Source organism: Notamacropus eugenii, chromosome 5, assembly GCF_028372415.1.
Source record: "Notamacropus eugenii isolate mMacEug1 chromosome 5, mMacEug1.pri_v2, whole genome shotgun sequence".
NCBI lineage: Eukaryota > Metazoa > Chordata > Mammalia > Diprotodontia > Macropodidae > Notamacropus > Notamacropus eugenii.
Genome location: NC_092876.1, coordinates 140,304,893 through 140,323,176, shown reverse-complemented (window position 1 = coordinate 140,323,176; position 18,284 = coordinate 140,304,893). Strand labels below are relative to the sequence as shown.

At 39.3% G+C, this 18,284-nt stretch overlaps 1 protein-coding gene across 5 annotated transcripts in view; it reads left to right on the top strand.

Annotated features, from left to right (window-relative positions):
- NCAM1 (neural cell adhesion molecule 1) overlaps positions 1-18,284 on the top strand; it is a 445,571-nt gene that overhangs the window by 352,004 nt on the left and 75,283 nt on the right. For all 5 annotated transcript variants that reach the window (XM_072611085.1, XM_072611083.1, XM_072611084.1 and 2 more), the window contains exons 2-7: positions 6,308-6,382; positions 8,812-9,030; positions 10,264-10,407; positions 11,243-11,380; positions 13,101-13,218; positions 13,908-14,074. In XM_072611085.1, coding sequence (XP_072467186.1) covers positions 6,308-6,382; positions 8,812-9,030; positions 10,264-10,407; positions 11,243-11,380; positions 13,101-13,218; positions 13,908-14,074 — 861 coding nt within the window. The remainder of the gene's footprint in view (positions 1-6,307; positions 6,383-8,811; positions 9,031-10,263; positions 10,408-11,242; positions 11,381-13,100; positions 13,219-13,907; positions 14,075-18,284) is intronic.

The window sequence follows — 18,284 nt, the reverse complement described above, 5'->3', positions numbered from 1 at the left end:
GGAAGATTGTTGTTTCACTTGGGATAAGAATATTCTTCACGGAGAGGCAAGAGCTCAGTGAAAGTAACACAATCCATATGCCTAAACTGACTGCTAATGCTCAGCATATGGTCTGGTGAACTTTTCAAGTAAAAATGTGCTTCTAATTCTCAAAAAAAAAAAAAGCCCCTCTAAACCTTATGAGAGCAAGGTTGTCTTGTAGTCTATTGCTTAGTCACAGGCTTCTGTGTTTTATAGATTCTTTGGTTCACAGAGACTAGGGGCCTGCAATATAATGGATGATATAAGGAATGGCAGGTATGGGTGTGGTTGCTAGGAATCCAGGCCCATAGGCATTAAGATGAAAGGAGCTGAACTACATTACCCAAAACAGAACCTGGAAGGTTGTACAGATTCCAAACTACTATGTACCCCAGTGTATTATTGTCTGTGAAAAATCTATTTCTTCCTGTTTGTTAGTCTGTGCTAGGGAATAGGTTGATCATGCTGTCCAGGGAATATTTCATACCCAGAACTTGAGCAGTCCAACTGAACTCAGGGGAGAATGATGGGGGAAAAGTGGGTACATTTGGTCACAAGTACAGGTAAGAATCACAACCATCCTGAAAAGTCTTTGTTTTGTAGTAAGTTGGTGTGGGAGTGGTTAAAATTGTAAGAAAAGCAAAATTCCCTGCAAATTCTAAAGGAGTGCCTCCTGACACCCTGCTGACTAGGGGAGCAGTTTGCCCTAAGAAATGTCACCCACACATCAACTTTTGGATATGAATGTTCTAAGGCCCTGGAAACTTGTACTGTTCAGTAGGAGAGCAATTACAGGAGAGACATGGTTTCATTTATTTCTTCCATCTCAGATCTAACTGAGGAATGGCAGTTTGCCCTCACTGTCACCCCAAGAGCTCAACCTCCTCCATTCTTTTGCCCTGAGACCTTATTTTTCAAATGCCTCCCCTCCCACCCTGCATTTCACAACCTTCTCTAAAACCTTGCCAGCTCTGCTGGGTTTCCCCATTGGCTGAATAGTGGAGAAAGCTATTGCTTGTAGCCAGTGGATTGCCCCTAACCCCCCTGGCTGTGCCAAAGCCAAGCAGGCCTCTTTGATCCCTGCCCTTTGCTACGGCACAACTGTGGTCCTTCTATAGAAATGAGCTTAGGCCCACGACCTGCCATAGCTCTGACTTCTAAGGCTGTCACCATGGCAACCAATACTATTGCCATCCTACTGGGAAAAGAAAATGGCTCTCTCTTCCACTAAGGAGTTCACCAAATTTCTACTGCCCAGGCTCTCCAGGCTCTCTGTCCATATCTCTCCTAACTTATCCCTGCCCTGCCCCTGCCAGCAAGTTGCCTTCACTAAACCTGGATTCACAGTTGGAATTTTGCTCTTTTACAACATTTTGGTTTTAAACTGATTAAGAGAAAGAGGAGGAAAGGTAGAAAGGGATAAAATTTGACTTAATAAAACATTTCTCTGCCTTAAATCTATGTTCTTATAAGGTCAGTATGAACATGCTGTAGTTGGGGACAGAATGAATGAAGGGATCTAGGAGAGCAGAGCAGATCAGTCCTTATTCAAGGAGTACTATAGCTTCCCCATACTCAGATGGAGCTGTCATCTCTATGAAGCTGATGATCCTTCCACCCCTCTGGTGATGCAGAAAACTACCCATCCTTCCATTCTTGCCTGCCCATCTTGTGAAATGCTTGTCCCCATGCTTCCCTAAGTTTTCTGTGGGTAGGAGGAGGATATCAGCCTTGCCCAGTGAGAGGCACACTGACTGTGGTTCAGATCCTACCTCTGACCTTGGGCAAATCACTTAGTTTCCCAGAGGCTGTGTAAATGAATGTGTAAAATGAATAGTTTGGGATAGATGGCTTCTAAGGTCTTTTCCAGTTTTAGATTTTGATGCTATCATCCTTAAAAGGTGCATTCAATGTATTGAGGACCGTCCTTGCTTTCTTCTAATATCTCAAAGATTATCAGAGCAGAAGGTCTGTTCAAGGGTTATCTTACCTGTTCACCACAATAAAATAAAAGTTCACCTTGCTCTTGGAGTATATGTTGTGGTAATGATTTCCTATATCCTATATATTCTATAAGTATATGTATATATGTGTGTGTGCATGTGTGTGTATATATATATATATATGTAGATAGATAGATAGATATCCTATATTCCAGTCCTTCATACTTTATTTTTTGTATGATGCACCTGGGTCACTCCTATCATAAGCCTCTCCATTGACCTCTGTGTAATATTCATTTTAAGTTGTTCAAAAACTATTTTATATATATATATATATATATGTCATATAGCCCTATAGCAATATCAACTGAATACTGATTTTTTTTAATGGACCTTTGTTTCTAGGAGAATTTAGATTCATTAGAAGAGCTTTGTAGTTTCTGGAAAGTAATCCAGCTTTTTCCCTTTGGTGTTAAGTTCTGGGTCTAGGTCTGATAGACAAGGCTCTTCCATCCAGCTGTCCATGATGCGTTGCTCAGTCATATGTATTTTCCTGGATGGATGGTGAGGGCAAATTCTTTTGAGTAGATACTGAAGCAAGCTTTCAGATGCTTGATGCAACCAAAATAATATCATCCAGAAACAGAAGTATCTGCAGAACGATATTATTCTTAGGGAATTCCTCTTCAATCTGGGCTGCATTCTGGCTGTTCTCCATGACAGTGGCAAGCATCTTTAGTGAGCCTACATCTTCCTGTTTTATGTGTCACCTGATATTAATGAACAGAAGGCTGTTGAACAAGGCTATCTCTGTTGTTATATTTCCCAAGGAATCCTGAGTAGTTTCGATGTATGGATCAGATATATCTTCTTGAAAGAGAGCCTTTAAAATACTCTTTTACTCTACCAAATCAAATGTGTTTTTATAACTCATAAACAATAAGTGCAGTGAAATCTTGTATTCTCTGCATCTTTTATCATGGTAAAGGCCTCAAAGTTAGAAGGGATCGGAGTCCAAGCCCTTCATGTTATAGATGAGGAGAGTAAGACCCATGGGAGTTCAGACCAAGATTTATTTGAGAAGATTTGCCCAAGATCGCAAAGGTAGAAGGTTTCCTGTTTCCCTAATAATATACTTGTCAAGGGTGCTCTAGATATGTATGTAGATTATTCTCATAACAATTTGTATAGATGGAAAGACAGGCATATATTTATGTTGGTAGATTAAATTCTCTCTGCCTTCTTTCTAAAGTATTTGTTGTTGTTGAGTCATTTCAGTCTTGACTATCTCCATGACCTCATTTGGAGTTTTCTTAGCAAAGATATTTGGAGTAGTTTGCCGTTTCCTTCTCCAGCTCATTTTACAGGTGAGGAAACTGAGGCAAACAGGGTTAAGTGACTTTCTCAGGCTCACACAGCTAGTAAATGTCTGAGGCCACCTCAGGAAAATGAGTCTTCCTAACTCCAGGGCTAGCATTCTATCCGCTGTGCCACCCAGCTACCCATTCTAAAGTGTTAATAAGGTACAAAAAAAATTTTTTTCTACATCTTTGATATATTTCCCTCTTTTAGATACCTTCTGAATTGAACTCTTAATTCCACCACATTTATGTCAATTTCATACATGTATCTTCTCTGTGTAGTGTTGTTTTTTCCATTCTTGTTTTCCTTTGTGATATCTCTATTTTCTGTATAAACACCTCTAGAATTGTGATGCTTGTGTCCAAATGTGATAGTTCTACTGTCCCTGATGGTGAAAAAAGTTTGTTATAAAAATTTTGGCAGATTTTTCCTTCTATTTGTTGTACTTTCATTTTCATCCTTAAATGCCGTCAGGATGACTTTACTTAGTTGGATCTCTCACTAAGTTTTCATAAATCTGTATATATTTATATATCTATGTTTACATAGATATATAGATATAAAGATATAGATGTAGAAGTATATTATTAGGGAAACAGGAAGCCTTATTTTAATGTGAAAAGACCGTTCATAATCTCCTACCATACTTCTTCAAAAGATTTTATAAAAGAAATCCTATGTTAAGCCAGTGTTATCCTTGTCTGCCCATTTCTCCAGTTGACAAGTAAGGCATATTGATGGATAAGGAGTGTTTTTATGATCTGTTGATCTTCTTGTTTTAATAATTGATTTCCAACAGTTAAATGAACAGATAAAATTATTGTGGTTTGTATCTGTCTACGTAATTTCTTCCATCCATATCCAACTTTTCACCATCATTTATTTATTTAGATCAATATCAAGCTGTTTTAATTATATTCCATATTTTTCTTATATGTATTCTTTATTTTGGGCAGCTAAGTGGTGCAGTGGATAGAGCACCAGTGCAGGAATCAGGAGGACCTGAGTTCAGATCTCACCTCAGACACTTGACACTCACTAGCTGTGTGACCTTGGGCAAGTCACTTAACCCCAATTGCCTCATCCTGGGTCATCTCCAGTCATCCTGATAAATATCTGGTAACTGGATTCAGATGGCTCTGGAGGAGAAGTGAGGCTAGTGACCTGTACAGCCCCCCCTCACTCAAAACAAAGTCAAGTGCAAGTCATGTCATCATTTCTCTGATGGCATAGTCTTCTTTGGCAATGAAGGACAAGCACACACATCTCTTCTTTTAGTTTTGTAGCAAATTTGAACTTTCTTCCAAGTTGGTTATCCAACTGTACACAGATACTTAATTCAAGAATGACTCCTACATCTGTAACAAGTTGTTAATACATCTCTTAAAACATAATCAGTTTGATTTTTTGTGATGTTATTTGTCCAGTGTTCTCCAATTCTTTTCTCAAGAGTAGTGATGGTTTACAGATGTGAGCCTTCTGTGTAGTCTAGGAGTCTTTAATTTCTCTCCTTCCTTTTCCTCATGAGTGGTTTCCAATCTATTTCTTGCCATCCATCCCCCTTTTCATTGACATCACCAAATTTCAAAGTATATGAAGATTTAATTTTGAGGTTCTTACCCAGCTTTTCATAGAATTGATCTACTTTTATTCTCTGTAACAAATGTTGATGCATACTATGATTTTCTATGCCTTTTTGCAAATCTTTATCATATATACTGCAAAAAGATGACTAAATGTCCCATAAAATGATGCTTCTTACTGCCTTTATGCACACAATAAAACTAACTCTGTCTGTTCCTCAATTTACCTCTCCAGGGAGAACCTGTGAACCACTTTCCTCTTCTTGCAATTTCTTCTTTCTTCTGGTTTTATTTATAGTTCAATTTTAGGGGTTATATTCATTTCCCCCAGTAGTATGGCTACAAGCTGATCATTAGACAAGGATCCCACATTCAGGGTGCCAACACCTAAATTAATGTTTAAAAATGGGCTTAATAATTCAACCTTTACCTCTTTTCCACCATTCTGATGCCAGTAAAAGTGGAATGGGTCTGAAAAAGAGGAAAGGGCATTTTGTTTTGTATATGAATTTTTATTTATTAAAAAACAGGTAGAAATTCAATTTTCCAGATATTTGCTGAGCACATACTATTTGTAAGTTCTCCTTGCTATTTGCTGAAGAAATTTTTAAAAAATAATAATTAAACACAGGCCCCACCTTCAAGTTAACCATCTCATATGTCACAGAGAAAAAGATATTTGGGAATTTTTAAAATTATTATTCAAAGACATCTGACAAGAAACAGAACTCTTAGTAGACTCTACAGGCTTTTATGGGGTTGTCTAGCTTAGAGGGGTTGGCAAGGCGGTGACATTTGATTATTTTATCTTGCTATATGCATCTTAGTCTGTTTTGTTAGAAGGCCAAGAGAACATTTATTTGACATTTCTTATTTTAGGACTAGTTTTAAGGAATTTTTAAAAACATGGTGGATTGTCCTCTGAGGGTTCCAGTGCTTAAAGAGTTTTTTCCCCATAATTCTGGAGTAACTAATCTCCTGCTGTATCTACTTAACTGATCTGGATATGTCTCATCGTAGCAGGCTTGAAGGGATCATTTCAGGACTGTGGCTTGGAAGAATCTGTGAAGCTGCTGTTACCATGCATCCCCAAAATGCTGTAGTTTGGTAGAGCCCCATGAGCCATTTTAAGAGATCACAGGCAGTCGAGGTAGAAGACATCCAACTTCTTATCAAAGCTTTTCACAGTCTGACAGAAGGTTGGAGTTTCTTAAAACCAGAACTTGGACTTTGTGGTTATAAAATGATAGACATATTATCTTAATAACAACAATAAGATCCAGGCCCTCTCCTTTAATTTTTTCCTATTTATTCTAGTACCATAACACCAAAGCAAGACTTTTTCTCAGAAATATCAAATCATGCTCAGAAATTTCATGTGGATTCTCCTTTTTCCAGTTTCTCTACAGGTGGATATTGTTCCCAGCCAAGGGGAAATCAGTGTTGGAGAATCTAAATTCTTCTTATGTCAAGGTAAGTAGTCTGTGTCCTCCTGGGCTGGAGGTGGAATCAAAGTTACTCTGGAGATGTTTATATCAATTGGACAGTAGCTCATAGTTATGCTTGGACCATATCACTCCAAGTGTTATAATGCTTGGGGAAGCTAAACAATTAGAAACTCTTCCTAAATTCTTCAGTATTCTCCCATCTACCTCCCTTACACCATATCAAAACATGTATGAACCTCTACTATCTAGAGGTAATCTGAAGGAGACAATTTATTGTAGTCTGAATCAGTTCCTCTTTGAGAATGAAGGACAAACAACAAGTCTGAATCGGGGTTTCTCCCTCCCCAGACTTTTATATTTTCCATGTGTATTCTAAGTGCTTACAAATGAAGGCTTTCATTTCAACAAACATATGTTAAATATTTTTAATGTAGATATCATTGCTCCCTAACTTTTCACCGGATCTCTTAATAAGGACATCTCTGGTTCAAAAATAATGCCAAGATACTTGTGTTTCGATTTGCTTCTGAGTTTTGCCAAGATTTTTAATATCCAGGAGACTCCAGAAATTCATTTAAAGACATCTGGGTTTCAGGGTCTGTCCAGCTGAGGTGATGACAGTTCATTCTCATTCTCTTCTATGTACATATTGTTTCCCCTATTAGAATATAAATTAATTTTAAATAAATTTATTTCTTTATTTTTAATTTTCAACATTCACTTCCCTAAGATTTTGAGTTCCAAATTTTCTCCCTATCTTTCCTCTCCCCCACCCCAAGATGGCATGCAATTTGATATAGGCTCTCTATATATTCATATTAAACCTATTTTCACATTAAATCATGTTGTAAAGAAGAATTAGAACCAATTGGAGAAACCACAAGTAAAAAGAAGCAAGTGAAAAAGAGAAAGAGGGAGAGAGATCAAACAATATGCTTTGATCTGCATTCAGACTCCCCAGTTCTTTTTCTGGATGTGGATGGCTTTTTCCATCATGAGTCCTTTGGAGCTATCTTAGATCCTTGCATTACTACGAAGAAATAAGTCTATCAAAGTTAGCCATTGCATAATGTGGCTGTTACTGTGTACAACATTCTCCTGATTCTGCTCTTTCACTCAGTATCAGTTCATGTAAATCTTTACAGGTTTTTCTGAAGTCCATCTGCTCATCATTTCTTATAGCACAGTAGTATTCTATTACAGAATATAAATTCTTTAAGAGCAAAAATAGTTTTTGCTTTTCTATTTGTATCCCCAGTGATAAGGACAGTTTCTTGCACCTAGGAAGCACTAAATAAATGCTTATTGATCAATTGATTCTCAAGCAAAGTCCAGGGTAAACAACAGGTTTGTTTTGGCATATTCACAACTTGTGGGTGATGTTAATTTGAAGACATACCAAAAAAAGCACTAAAATTGTTTAGGAAGAGAAGGGGTTTTCTTTTTATTTATCTTTGTGTTTGGGGAAAGGGAATAAATGAGGAAAAGGGCTTCAAAAATCAATCTGATTTGCATTGAATGCGGTGACTTGTAACTGGTGAATTTTTTTTAGATTCAGCTTTGCCTTCATTACAACAATTTAAATGATCTGGAGATGCAGCAACAAAGCCCACAGCACATCTTGCAAATAGCGATATTTATTGAAAACATGATGGGCCTTGAATAGAAGGAATACTCCATTTCCATGCTTAGCAGCTGTGCTGAGTTGAGGGGTGGTTGGAGACAGAGACATAAAGGGTCCTTTGTGAAGGTCTTTCCACCTGTTCTCAGAGACCATCCACTCTGGTTCAGTTCCACTTCCAAGAGAAATACTCATCAAGTAGGGAAAAATGTGTCTTTTTAGAGGTAGACAGAAGGGAAAGAGTTGCTCTCTTTCTGAGATAGTGACCTGGGAATGGATCGTGGCTTTACTGCAGTGTGTAGGAAATGAAATGCGTTTGTGAAGGTGAAAGCTTTTTGTAGCCATACAGTAGTCACTAAAGTGAAAGATTTTAGGGCCCAAGCTCCTCCATCTAGTTCAAAATCTTATCCTCAATTCTAGAAGTGAAAATTGGAATTAGCCCTCAAAGGAGAAGCTGGCCAGTAGGTTCAGAATCTAATCCCTGTTAGGTCAAATGTAGGTAAGTCTTTTTATCTATTTTACTTTATTACTATTTGGTTTTTCCCTTTCTCTTCTGTCAAAGGGAAAGGTTAGTATGAGAAATACTCAGCCCAAGTGGTTGTTCAGTGCTTTCCAAATTCTGTACAAGGTGCTACTATACAAATTCCATACTGTCGCATTGAAGTCAGTCTAGGAAAATGTCTAATGTACTCTTCTGACATTCACACCTTGGTTGCCCTCTTAGCAAGCAACATTTGCTTAGTGGTTACTACATATAGAGCATCCAGCTTGGCCTTTTCTCTCTCTGGAGGTTCCATGCCTAAACCCTTTGAAAATATTCTTTTCTCTCTCAGTGGCTGGGGAAGCCAAGGATAAAGACATTTCCTGGTTCTCCCCCAATGGAGAAAAGCTGACCCCAAACCAGCAGCGGATCTCAGTGGTACGGAATGATGATTTTTCCTCTACACTTACCATCTACAATGCCAACATTGATGATGCCGGCATCTACAAGTGCATTGTTTCAGGAGAGGACGGCAGTGAATCAGAGGCCACCGTCAATGTGAAGATTTTCCGTAAGGGCCTCCATCTTCTCCACCTCAAGTCCTTTTCTTTGGAACAGGAAAATAGGAGGTAGTAGGCGGGTAGTAAAGAGGTTCAGGATGATAATGAAAGAACCAATTGAGTTCTATGCCTCCAGGTCCCAGCATGCATCAGGGACTGAACAGCCCCACCCCTTCTTCTCCTTATCTCAGGGCTATATTGATGGCTCAGGTAACCTGTACTTGGGCCAATTTGGGCTGCGTGAGTCACTATTAGACACTAGTTAGAATTAATTCCTATTTACTCTATATCCCTTAATTCAACAAATTAGTTCCCAAAATAATATTAAGGACACCCCAGCCATTGTCCCCAAGACTTTGCCTCATGTAGTTAATGTTCCATAATTCATGTTAAACCTTTTTTACTTTACTTTCCCTGGATCCTGATGAACTCTTTAGAGTAGAAAATGACTTTTGAACTCCATTATTGAGAGGGGACAATTCTTATTCTATGTGAAACCTTGTTTGGGACTGTCATGTCATTATCTAGTTATTAGTACATCTGTCCCACTGACCTGTCTAATTGTGAGTGACACCATTAGTGTCATTAATTAATTAATGGGATTAATGGAACAGCATTGATTGCCACAATCCTTGTGGCCAGTATTGGTTCCATTGACTCTGCTTTTCCTCTGTTCCTTCATCAGAATTCTCTGCTGTGGGAAATCAGAGGGCAGTGGGTGGCAGGGGAGAAGAGAGACTTGGTTACTTCTACCAGTTAAGGCATATCATGAAACCCTTAATAGATAAAAAGAGAGAGCTCCTCTTTGTCATTCTCTACCAAGGCTGGGACTTTTTAATGTTCTTGAATTCCATTGTTGAAAAATCTAATTTTCCCTCCCAAGATCCCTCCTCTCAGAGTCCAGATAGATCAGTCAGTCAGTCAACAACTACATATTGAGTGATTGAGCCTGAGCCCAGATCATTTCCTCATGCTTCAGAGTCCCTAAACTGCCATGAACTGAAGGCAAAGTTTCCAGACTTGTTCTGCATTCTACAGAGGCAGGCATTGCGATGTAGGCATATAGTCTCTTGTCTGTGGTATGAGTTCCACTCATTGGAGTCTATTTGGGGAGTATGATTATTTTCAAGGGGCACAGTTCATATAGCATGGCCCGTGTTACCAGACAGCCCTTGCAAAGGTTCTTTTTCTTACAGTGGCAAGTGGGGGAACATTGTTCTTTTCTTGCCTCTGCTTATTTTCAGAGAAACTCATGTTCAAGAATGCACCAACTCCTCAGGAGTTCAGGGAGGGAGAAGATGCCGTGATTGTGTGTGATGTTGTCAGCTCACTGCCCCCTACTATCATCTGGAAGCATAAAGGCCGAGATGTGATCCTGAAAAAAGACGGTGAGAATCCTGCTCCCTAGCAGCTGCTTTTTCCAGTGGACCTTTGAGCGTCTTACATTTTTTTCAGTTGTGCTCAGTCTCAATTGCGCTTAGTTATACTGGTCAAATGTTACTTCCAGAGTTCCTTGGCCATGTGACCACCTGAGAGAAATGATTATTAATAATCAACTATGGGGGAGCCCCAGGTTTTTTCCTTATTGGAAGCCCATCCTTTGAAGGACATTACTGACTTCTGCCAAAAATTCACCCCACCTAATCCATTTTATCTAAGTGAATTCTTACCCGTTGTGTTCTACTCAGGTTTGGGTAACACCCAATTCTTTGATTAAATTGCCCAAGGTTTGGGGTGATTTGGAAGTAATGGGTCCACCTCTCATTATAATATTCATTCTCTCTCAATGCTGGTTAACACCAGTCAGAATAGGTTGCCACCCTCAGGAACACGTAAGGGCATAAAAGCATTGAGTGTGTTCCATGAAGGGCCTTTGGCATTCCAGAGTGTCACTGACCCCTTGTATCCATAATATGCTAACATTATTAATTAAATTATTAATTACCCAGAAATTATGTCTTTTAAACTTTTTAGACATTACACTACCAAAGCCTGTGCAGATTCATACTTGACAGACCCTAACTTTCCCCAGAAACAAAAGATTTTGATGTTGCTGTTGCTGTTTCTTTGTGCAGAGCAGAAAGGGACACAATTCCCTAAGTCAAATTAATTCTCCTCCCCTGAAGATAACAAACAGGGGAGAGGAAAGGGTCAGGTAAGTACCTGAAGATGACAGAGCTCTCTGAGTTATCCTTGGGTGAACCTACCTTTTGTCTTTTCTAGTCAGGTTCATAGTCCTGTCCAACAACTACCTGCAGATCCGCGGCATCAAGAAATCAGATGAGGGGACATATCGCTGTGAGGGCCGGATCTTGGCCCGTGGGGAGATCAACTTCAAGGACATTCAAGTTGTTGTAAATGGTGAGAAGATCTACTCTTCCCTATATCCCTAGTCTTGTCTCACCTTAACTCTTCTATCTCCTCTAATTACCTGTAAAAACCAAACCAAAACAAAAAATCCCTGCACTCTCACATACAGCTTGTCCAGAATGTTTCTGCCATAAACTTCAATGCCTTCCATAGCTACATTCATTTTTTATGTCTTGCCCATTGTGCAGTAATTGTATTTCCTTTCTTGTCCTAGAGCCTTGGAAGCTTTGCGGTAAATCACAAAATTTGAGTCATTGTTACTCTGGCTAATACAATAATGGTAAATCAGTCCCCTTGGTTCTAGGTTCAGAGAAAATATTTCAATCAATTCAAGTTCCAGAATTGTCAGAATCACGGCTCATGGGCTTATTAATCTTAATTTGCAGCGTCAAATAAACATACCGGTAGAATTGATCTGACATTTACAAGATGTTTACAGGAAATTATAATGTCATTACTAAGAAAATAAGTAAATCATGCTTGAATTATTTTGGCTTGTAATGTATTTTTCTCGAAACTTTCTCTCTACCATACTTTTTCCTTTGGTAACGGATGCTTCTACACAGTATGATTTGTGAAGAATTCCAGGAGAATTTAGCCAAACATCCCTTGCTGGGCAAATGTGTTTTTGTCTATAGTTATTTGCTAAGCAGCTAGGTGGTGTGGTGATTAGAGATCTGGGCCTGGAGTCAGGAAGACCTGAGTTCAAATTCAGCCTTTGACACTTCTAGCCATGTGACCCTGGGCATGTCATTTAACCTGTTTGCCTGAGCTTCTTTATCTGTGATAATGGAGATAATAATAATAGTTATAGCATTTACCTCCCAGGGTTGATATGAGGATCAAATAGGATAATAATTGTAAAGTGCTTTTTAACACAGTGTATGGCACATAGTAAACACTATTTAAATATTTGTTATTATTATTATTTTTACAAATATCCATTAAGAACCCATTGTGTACCAGGTACGCTGCTGGTGGTGATGTGGAGATGAATACAGCACAGACTTTGATGTCTATGAACTAATCCAACAAGGAGGAAGGGAGAGAGTAGGGGAAATGATATAGAAGATTTAGACAATATGACTAGCCCGAGTGCTATGAGAGGTTTGAAATGAGAGACGTCTTTCAGTTAAGGGCAGAAGATTAGGAAAAGTTCAGAAAGAAGGGCACCCATCCATAGAGCCTTGAAGGATAGGATACTTCAGCAGACAGAGATAGTGAGTAGGGGACAAGAAATGTAATTCATTGGCAGGAAAGGGACAGAGTGTGAACAAAAGTATGTGGGTGGGAGAGGGCAGGGTAAAATCAAGGCATGAAAAAGAGTCTAGTGTGGCTAGAATAGGGCAGGGGTAGGGACTGTACCCGTGATTTCATTGGTATAGGGAAACTCCCTCTGCTAAGAAAGGTTAGCACCCTCTCTGCAACTTAAGGTCTTTAAGAGTGCTGGCTAGAGTACTGAAATGTTAAGAAATCTCCCCAGGGTCACACAGCCAGTATGTGTCAGAAGTGAGACTTGAATTCAGGTCTTTCCATGTCTAATGGTGACTCTATCCACTAAGCCACACTCTTCTCTCATGACTGGAATACAGGATATATTGAGCACGTGTGTAACCAACTAATGGGAAAAAATGGGAAATTTTTGTGCCTCTTTAATTGGTCCTTCCATTTCTTTCACAACTAACCCTAAAATGATCTCATTCTGTTTCAGTACCACCCACTGTTCAGGCCAGGCAGAGCACAGTGAATGCAACAGCAAACCTTGGCCAGTCAGTCATACTGATGTGTGAGGCGAAAGGTTTTCCAGAACCCACCATGAGTTGGACAAAGTAAGAAAGTGTGTCAAGTCATGTTACCTGTGTGTGTGGAGGACAGGTCAAGAAGAGAATGTTACAGAACCCACTCCCTTTGGGCATTTTAGCAGGAGGAATGTAACACTGAACATTAAGGCACGGAGGGGTAATGGGCATTTGAAGAATGTCAGCTTACTGTGTGCCGGGCACTAGCTAGGGATGTAGATACAGCAAAAATGGAACCAACTTGCAATGAGGTAAAGATAATTTGGAACGGGGAGATAGCAAGAGCGTACGAAATGTATACAGCAGAAATGGGAAGTAAATAAAAATATAAGCATATACAAAAGTCCTTAAATTCAAGGTAGCTTCAGGGGAGAAAGCTTGAACTGGTCAGGGCCTCCAAAAAGGCTCTGTGCAGAAGATAATGCTGTCTTCCTATATGCAGTCAATGGGTTCTTTAAATTTAGTGACTTACAAGGAAACTGAATCCTGTAAGCATGGGAATGATGAAAGAGTCACTCCCACCACCTACTGGGAAAAATCAGGGAATCACAGAAATAGAAACAGAATAGAAGAGGAAATACAACTCAGCCTCTTTACTTAGAAAGGCACACAGCCTCCCTGGCTCCAGCTGTATTGTATAAAGATGAATGGGGAAATTTAAAATCTTAAGTTTGTTGCCAAAAAAAATAAAAATCACTGTATGTTTTGGGGTCCCATAGGGATGGAGAACAGATTGAAATAGAGGAAGATGACAAGTATGGCTTCAGTGAAGACAGCTCTGAACTGACCATCAGGAGAGTGGACAAGAGTGATGAAGCAGAGTATGTCTGCATTGCTGAGAACAAAGCCGGAGAGCAAGATGCTTCCATCCAACTGAAAGTCTTCGGTAAGTGTAGACAGAGCTTTATTGCCACTGCTCTGAGGAGCAGCAAGATGACACAGTGGATAGAGTGCTGGTCCTGGAGTCAGGAAGACTGGAGTTCATATGCAGCCTCAGATACTCACAACCTGTGTGACCCTGGGCAAGTCACTTAATCCCTGTTTGCCTCAACTTTTCTGTCTGTAAAATGGAAATAATAATAGGACATCCCTCCTAGGGTTGTTGTGAAACACTAATTGTAAAGTGCCTAGCACATAGTAAGCTCTATATAAATGTTTGCTAACATCAGTATTCCCCTCCTCCCCCCACTTATAATTGTTTTGTTCCCATGTTATAATTGCTTTGTTCCCATGCTTGTCTTTTCACTATATATGGAATTATTTCATGGGAAGGCGTGAAAGAAGTTCTTATGTCATTAAGAGCACCAGACTGAGTTAGGAGACTTTGGCTCTCTACCTGGATTGGCAGCCAATCGACTGCTTAACTTGGAATAAGCCATGGAAACTTTGTGCCTTAGTTTTTTCATCTGCAAAATGGGAGATTTTATTAGACAATGTATGGGGAAGTGCTTTGTAAACTGTAACTAGGCAAAGATCTGGTGCTGTGGGAAAACTTCATTAATCTAGGGATTGAGTTTTTGCCCTTGCCTGAGGGAGACAAGTACATATATAAATTTTTACAGTATATACATCCTTTTTTTCTTTTTTTTACTCTTTATGACAAAAAGATTTACTAAATAAAGGAGTAGTAAATACAATCTCCAAAGGGAATGTTTGAAGGGGGGAAAAATCCTTAATTGTTTTTTAAATCTTAGTACCTTGATTTCTTCTAATCCATGTTAACATTTACTATTAAATTAACTGCTTTATTCATCTTGTATCACATCACCATACTTGTGGGTGAGGGGAGAAGAAAAACCAATGAGCTTAAAAATCTTAGCCAGATCCCAGTCAAGGTTTTAGCCCTTTTAAACAATATGTGACATCAAGGATACCTGGCTGCTGTGACGTATAATAAAACAGATAGGTTTAGTTACAAAACAACAAATTTTAATTTGAACAGCAGAAATGACACAGCATTTCACAACTATATTATAATTAGCTCCTGCATGAAAATAAACCTTTCTATGGACTTTTCACATCCCTTGTTCCTATTCAACTATTTACTACTAAGCACCTCCTGTGTACCACATACTGCATGTGGTGCTATGGGTACAAAGACAAAAATTAAACAGTCCCTGATCTCAAGGAAATTATAGTCTGTCTTATTAAGGTTTGAAAAAAATCTGTAATTCATACTAGTCTCCTTGATTAGTATGGCTAATAATCATAATTCAAATTTACATGATTTAAAAAGTGTTTCTCTCACAACAACCCTCCAGAAGAAGCAGTATAGTATTATTTATATGGTATTTAAGTTGTGCGGTGGATAGAGCACTTTCTGGAATCAGGAAAGTTCAAATCCGGCCTTAGACACATACTAGATGTATGACCCTGGGCAAGTCACTTAGTCGGAGTCTCCCTCATTTTTCTCATCTGTAAAATGGGGATAACAATACCAACTGCCTCACAGGGTTATTCTAAGAATAAAATGAGATAATATTTGCAAATCTTAAAGCACTGTATGAGTGCTCATTAAGTATTATCCTCATATTATAGATGGGGTAACTGAGGCACTGAAAGATTAAGTGAAAACATGAACATTTCAAAGAGATCTTCTTTTAAAGCTATTATTTCTATTCAAAAGTAATCTATCTTGACAACAATAGGATACACAGGAGACACAGAGTAACCACTGTTGTTCAGATAACACTTGATCTGTGGAACTTTTCCAGGTTTTTTTTTTTCTGGACACAGGACCACCATGCAGTAAGAAAGGGAAGAAATAAAATCCTTATTTTACAGATAACAAAGCTGATTTACCAAGAAGTTAAGTGATTTGCTTACAATATCAAACCGAATAAAAATGTAACCTATATTCCCTCACTCCTCATTCAGGACTTTATCTCCTTTGCCATGTTGTTTTGGGCATTTGGCAGGACTGTATTCAAGCAGTCCCCAGCTGACCAAAGGAAATCAGCTGTTTGGAATTCTGAATGCATTTCCCCATAGAAACAGTGTTATACATGGCAATTGGTTTCCCTGGCCAGCCCACAATAGCTCATTTAACCCAAAATGTAGCACCAAGGCTGTAGTAATGGTTCTCCAGAACATAACCACCACAGATAATGATTCTGTTGCATTCAGATCTCAAGATGGCATGTCAGGAGCCCATGTCCTCTCATAACTGTGCTCTCAGAGGGCTTGGGAGGTGTCCTTCCTATCCTGCTTCTTAGGTCAAGGACTTTAGTAGGGTTAGAGTTAGGGCCACAGCCCAATGATGAGGAGCCAAGCAGTCAAGAGTGGAAAGAAATGAGTGGATACTAAACAAGGAGAAATAACAGGTATAAGGGACTTTGGGGAGTGAGAGTGAAGAGGAGGCAGCTAGGTAGTGCAGTAGATAGAGCACCAGTCATGGAGTCAGGAGGACCTGAGTTCAAATCTGGCTTCAGATACCTACTAGCTGTTGTGAGACCCTGGGCAGGGGAGGTGGGGAAGAAAGAAGGAAGGAAGGAAAAAAAATGATTACCTTATCTGTGAGAGCTCCACAGAAGGAAAGGACAAAGTTTATTTTCCCTTCCTGCATCTTTTTTCCAGAGAGTATAGAAATGAGGAGAAAAAGAGTGTTGGCCTACACAAAGTTTACCGCTTTTGTCACAGTCAAGTAGCTATAATTTATCCTCAAAGACTAGTCTTCCTACTAGGAAAGAAGGTGACAGGACTTGAAGGTTATCTGCCCTCTCTTCAGGTTATCAGTGTAAAATGATATATCTTTAAAAAGAAAGAAAATCAGTCCCAGAAATAAAAAGACGTTAATGTGAAAACAAAGAAAAGGAATCTGAAGTCAGAAAGCAACCCCTCAGTGTCAGGAGGCTGGAGGTCGGAAGAATATGCCAGAGAAGAGGAAGAAACACGCATCAAGTCAACAAACATTTATTAAGCATTTACTGTATGTCAAGCACTGTACTTAGCTCTGGCGATACAAAGAAAGGAATACATAACCACTTGCTCTCAAGGAGCTCACAGATTAGTTAGAGAGCCAACATTCAGCCAGGAGGCAGAGGTGAAGAGGGAGAACCTTCCACACGTAGGGATGACCGGTGAAAGTTCTCGGTCAGGAGATGGGATATTCTGGGAGCTGCAAGGAGACCTCTGTCACTGGAGTTCAGAGTAGCTTGAGGTGTATAAGGAATGAGAGGATAGAAAAGAGAGGAAGGAACTCAGTTATGAAATACTTTAAAGGTCAAATAGAGGATTTTGTATTTGATCCTGGAGATTAAAAGAATATAGAAGAAGAAGGAGGAGGAGGAGGAGAAGAAGATGATGATGATGATATTCATAGCCAGACCTGTGCTTTAAAGAGATCTATATGATGTGAAGCAAAATATCAAATCTGGGTCTCTTCTGAAAGATGAGGGAGCCAGATCTTCTGAAAATGAAACAGCTGCCTAATCTCCAAGAATGTGACGATGTAGATCTACAGGTGCCATCCCATGAGACAGCATCCGCTAAGTGTTCAGAGGCAGAAAAAAACAAGTTGTGGTGATTGGAGACTCCCTGTTGAGAGATAATGAGGCAGCTATTTGTCAACTCAGTATTAACAGTAAAGGGGTCTGCCATCTTCCCAGGGCACATATCCAGGAGTGCTGGAAAGCCTTCCAAGACTCATCAAATCGAATGACTACTCCTGACTTCTGGTGATTCTCAAGGGTGTAAATGATACTGTCAGAAGGAATCTAGGAAGAAATGCGGAAGATTATGAAGTTTTGAGTAAGAAACTGAAACCCTTAAGACCACAGATGCTATTTTATCCACTGCTGCCAGTGAACTACAAGGGCTTTAGAAAAGAAAGGCAGATTGGGAAGGTAAATAACTAGTTAAGAAAGTATCTGAAAATGGAATTTGGAATTCTGTGCCACAGCTTAAAATGTAGCACTAGTAGCTTCATAGCCAGGAATGGAGGGCCTCTCCAAAACTCTTGTTAAAATGCTTGGAGTTTTGCAACTCTGATATTGATAGGGAAAGGGAGTCGAGAAGGTAAGCAACCAATAATCACCAGGTTTGATGCCTCCATAGAAGGCAGGAAGAACAAGAGCAGTAGAGGCCTTTACCAGAGA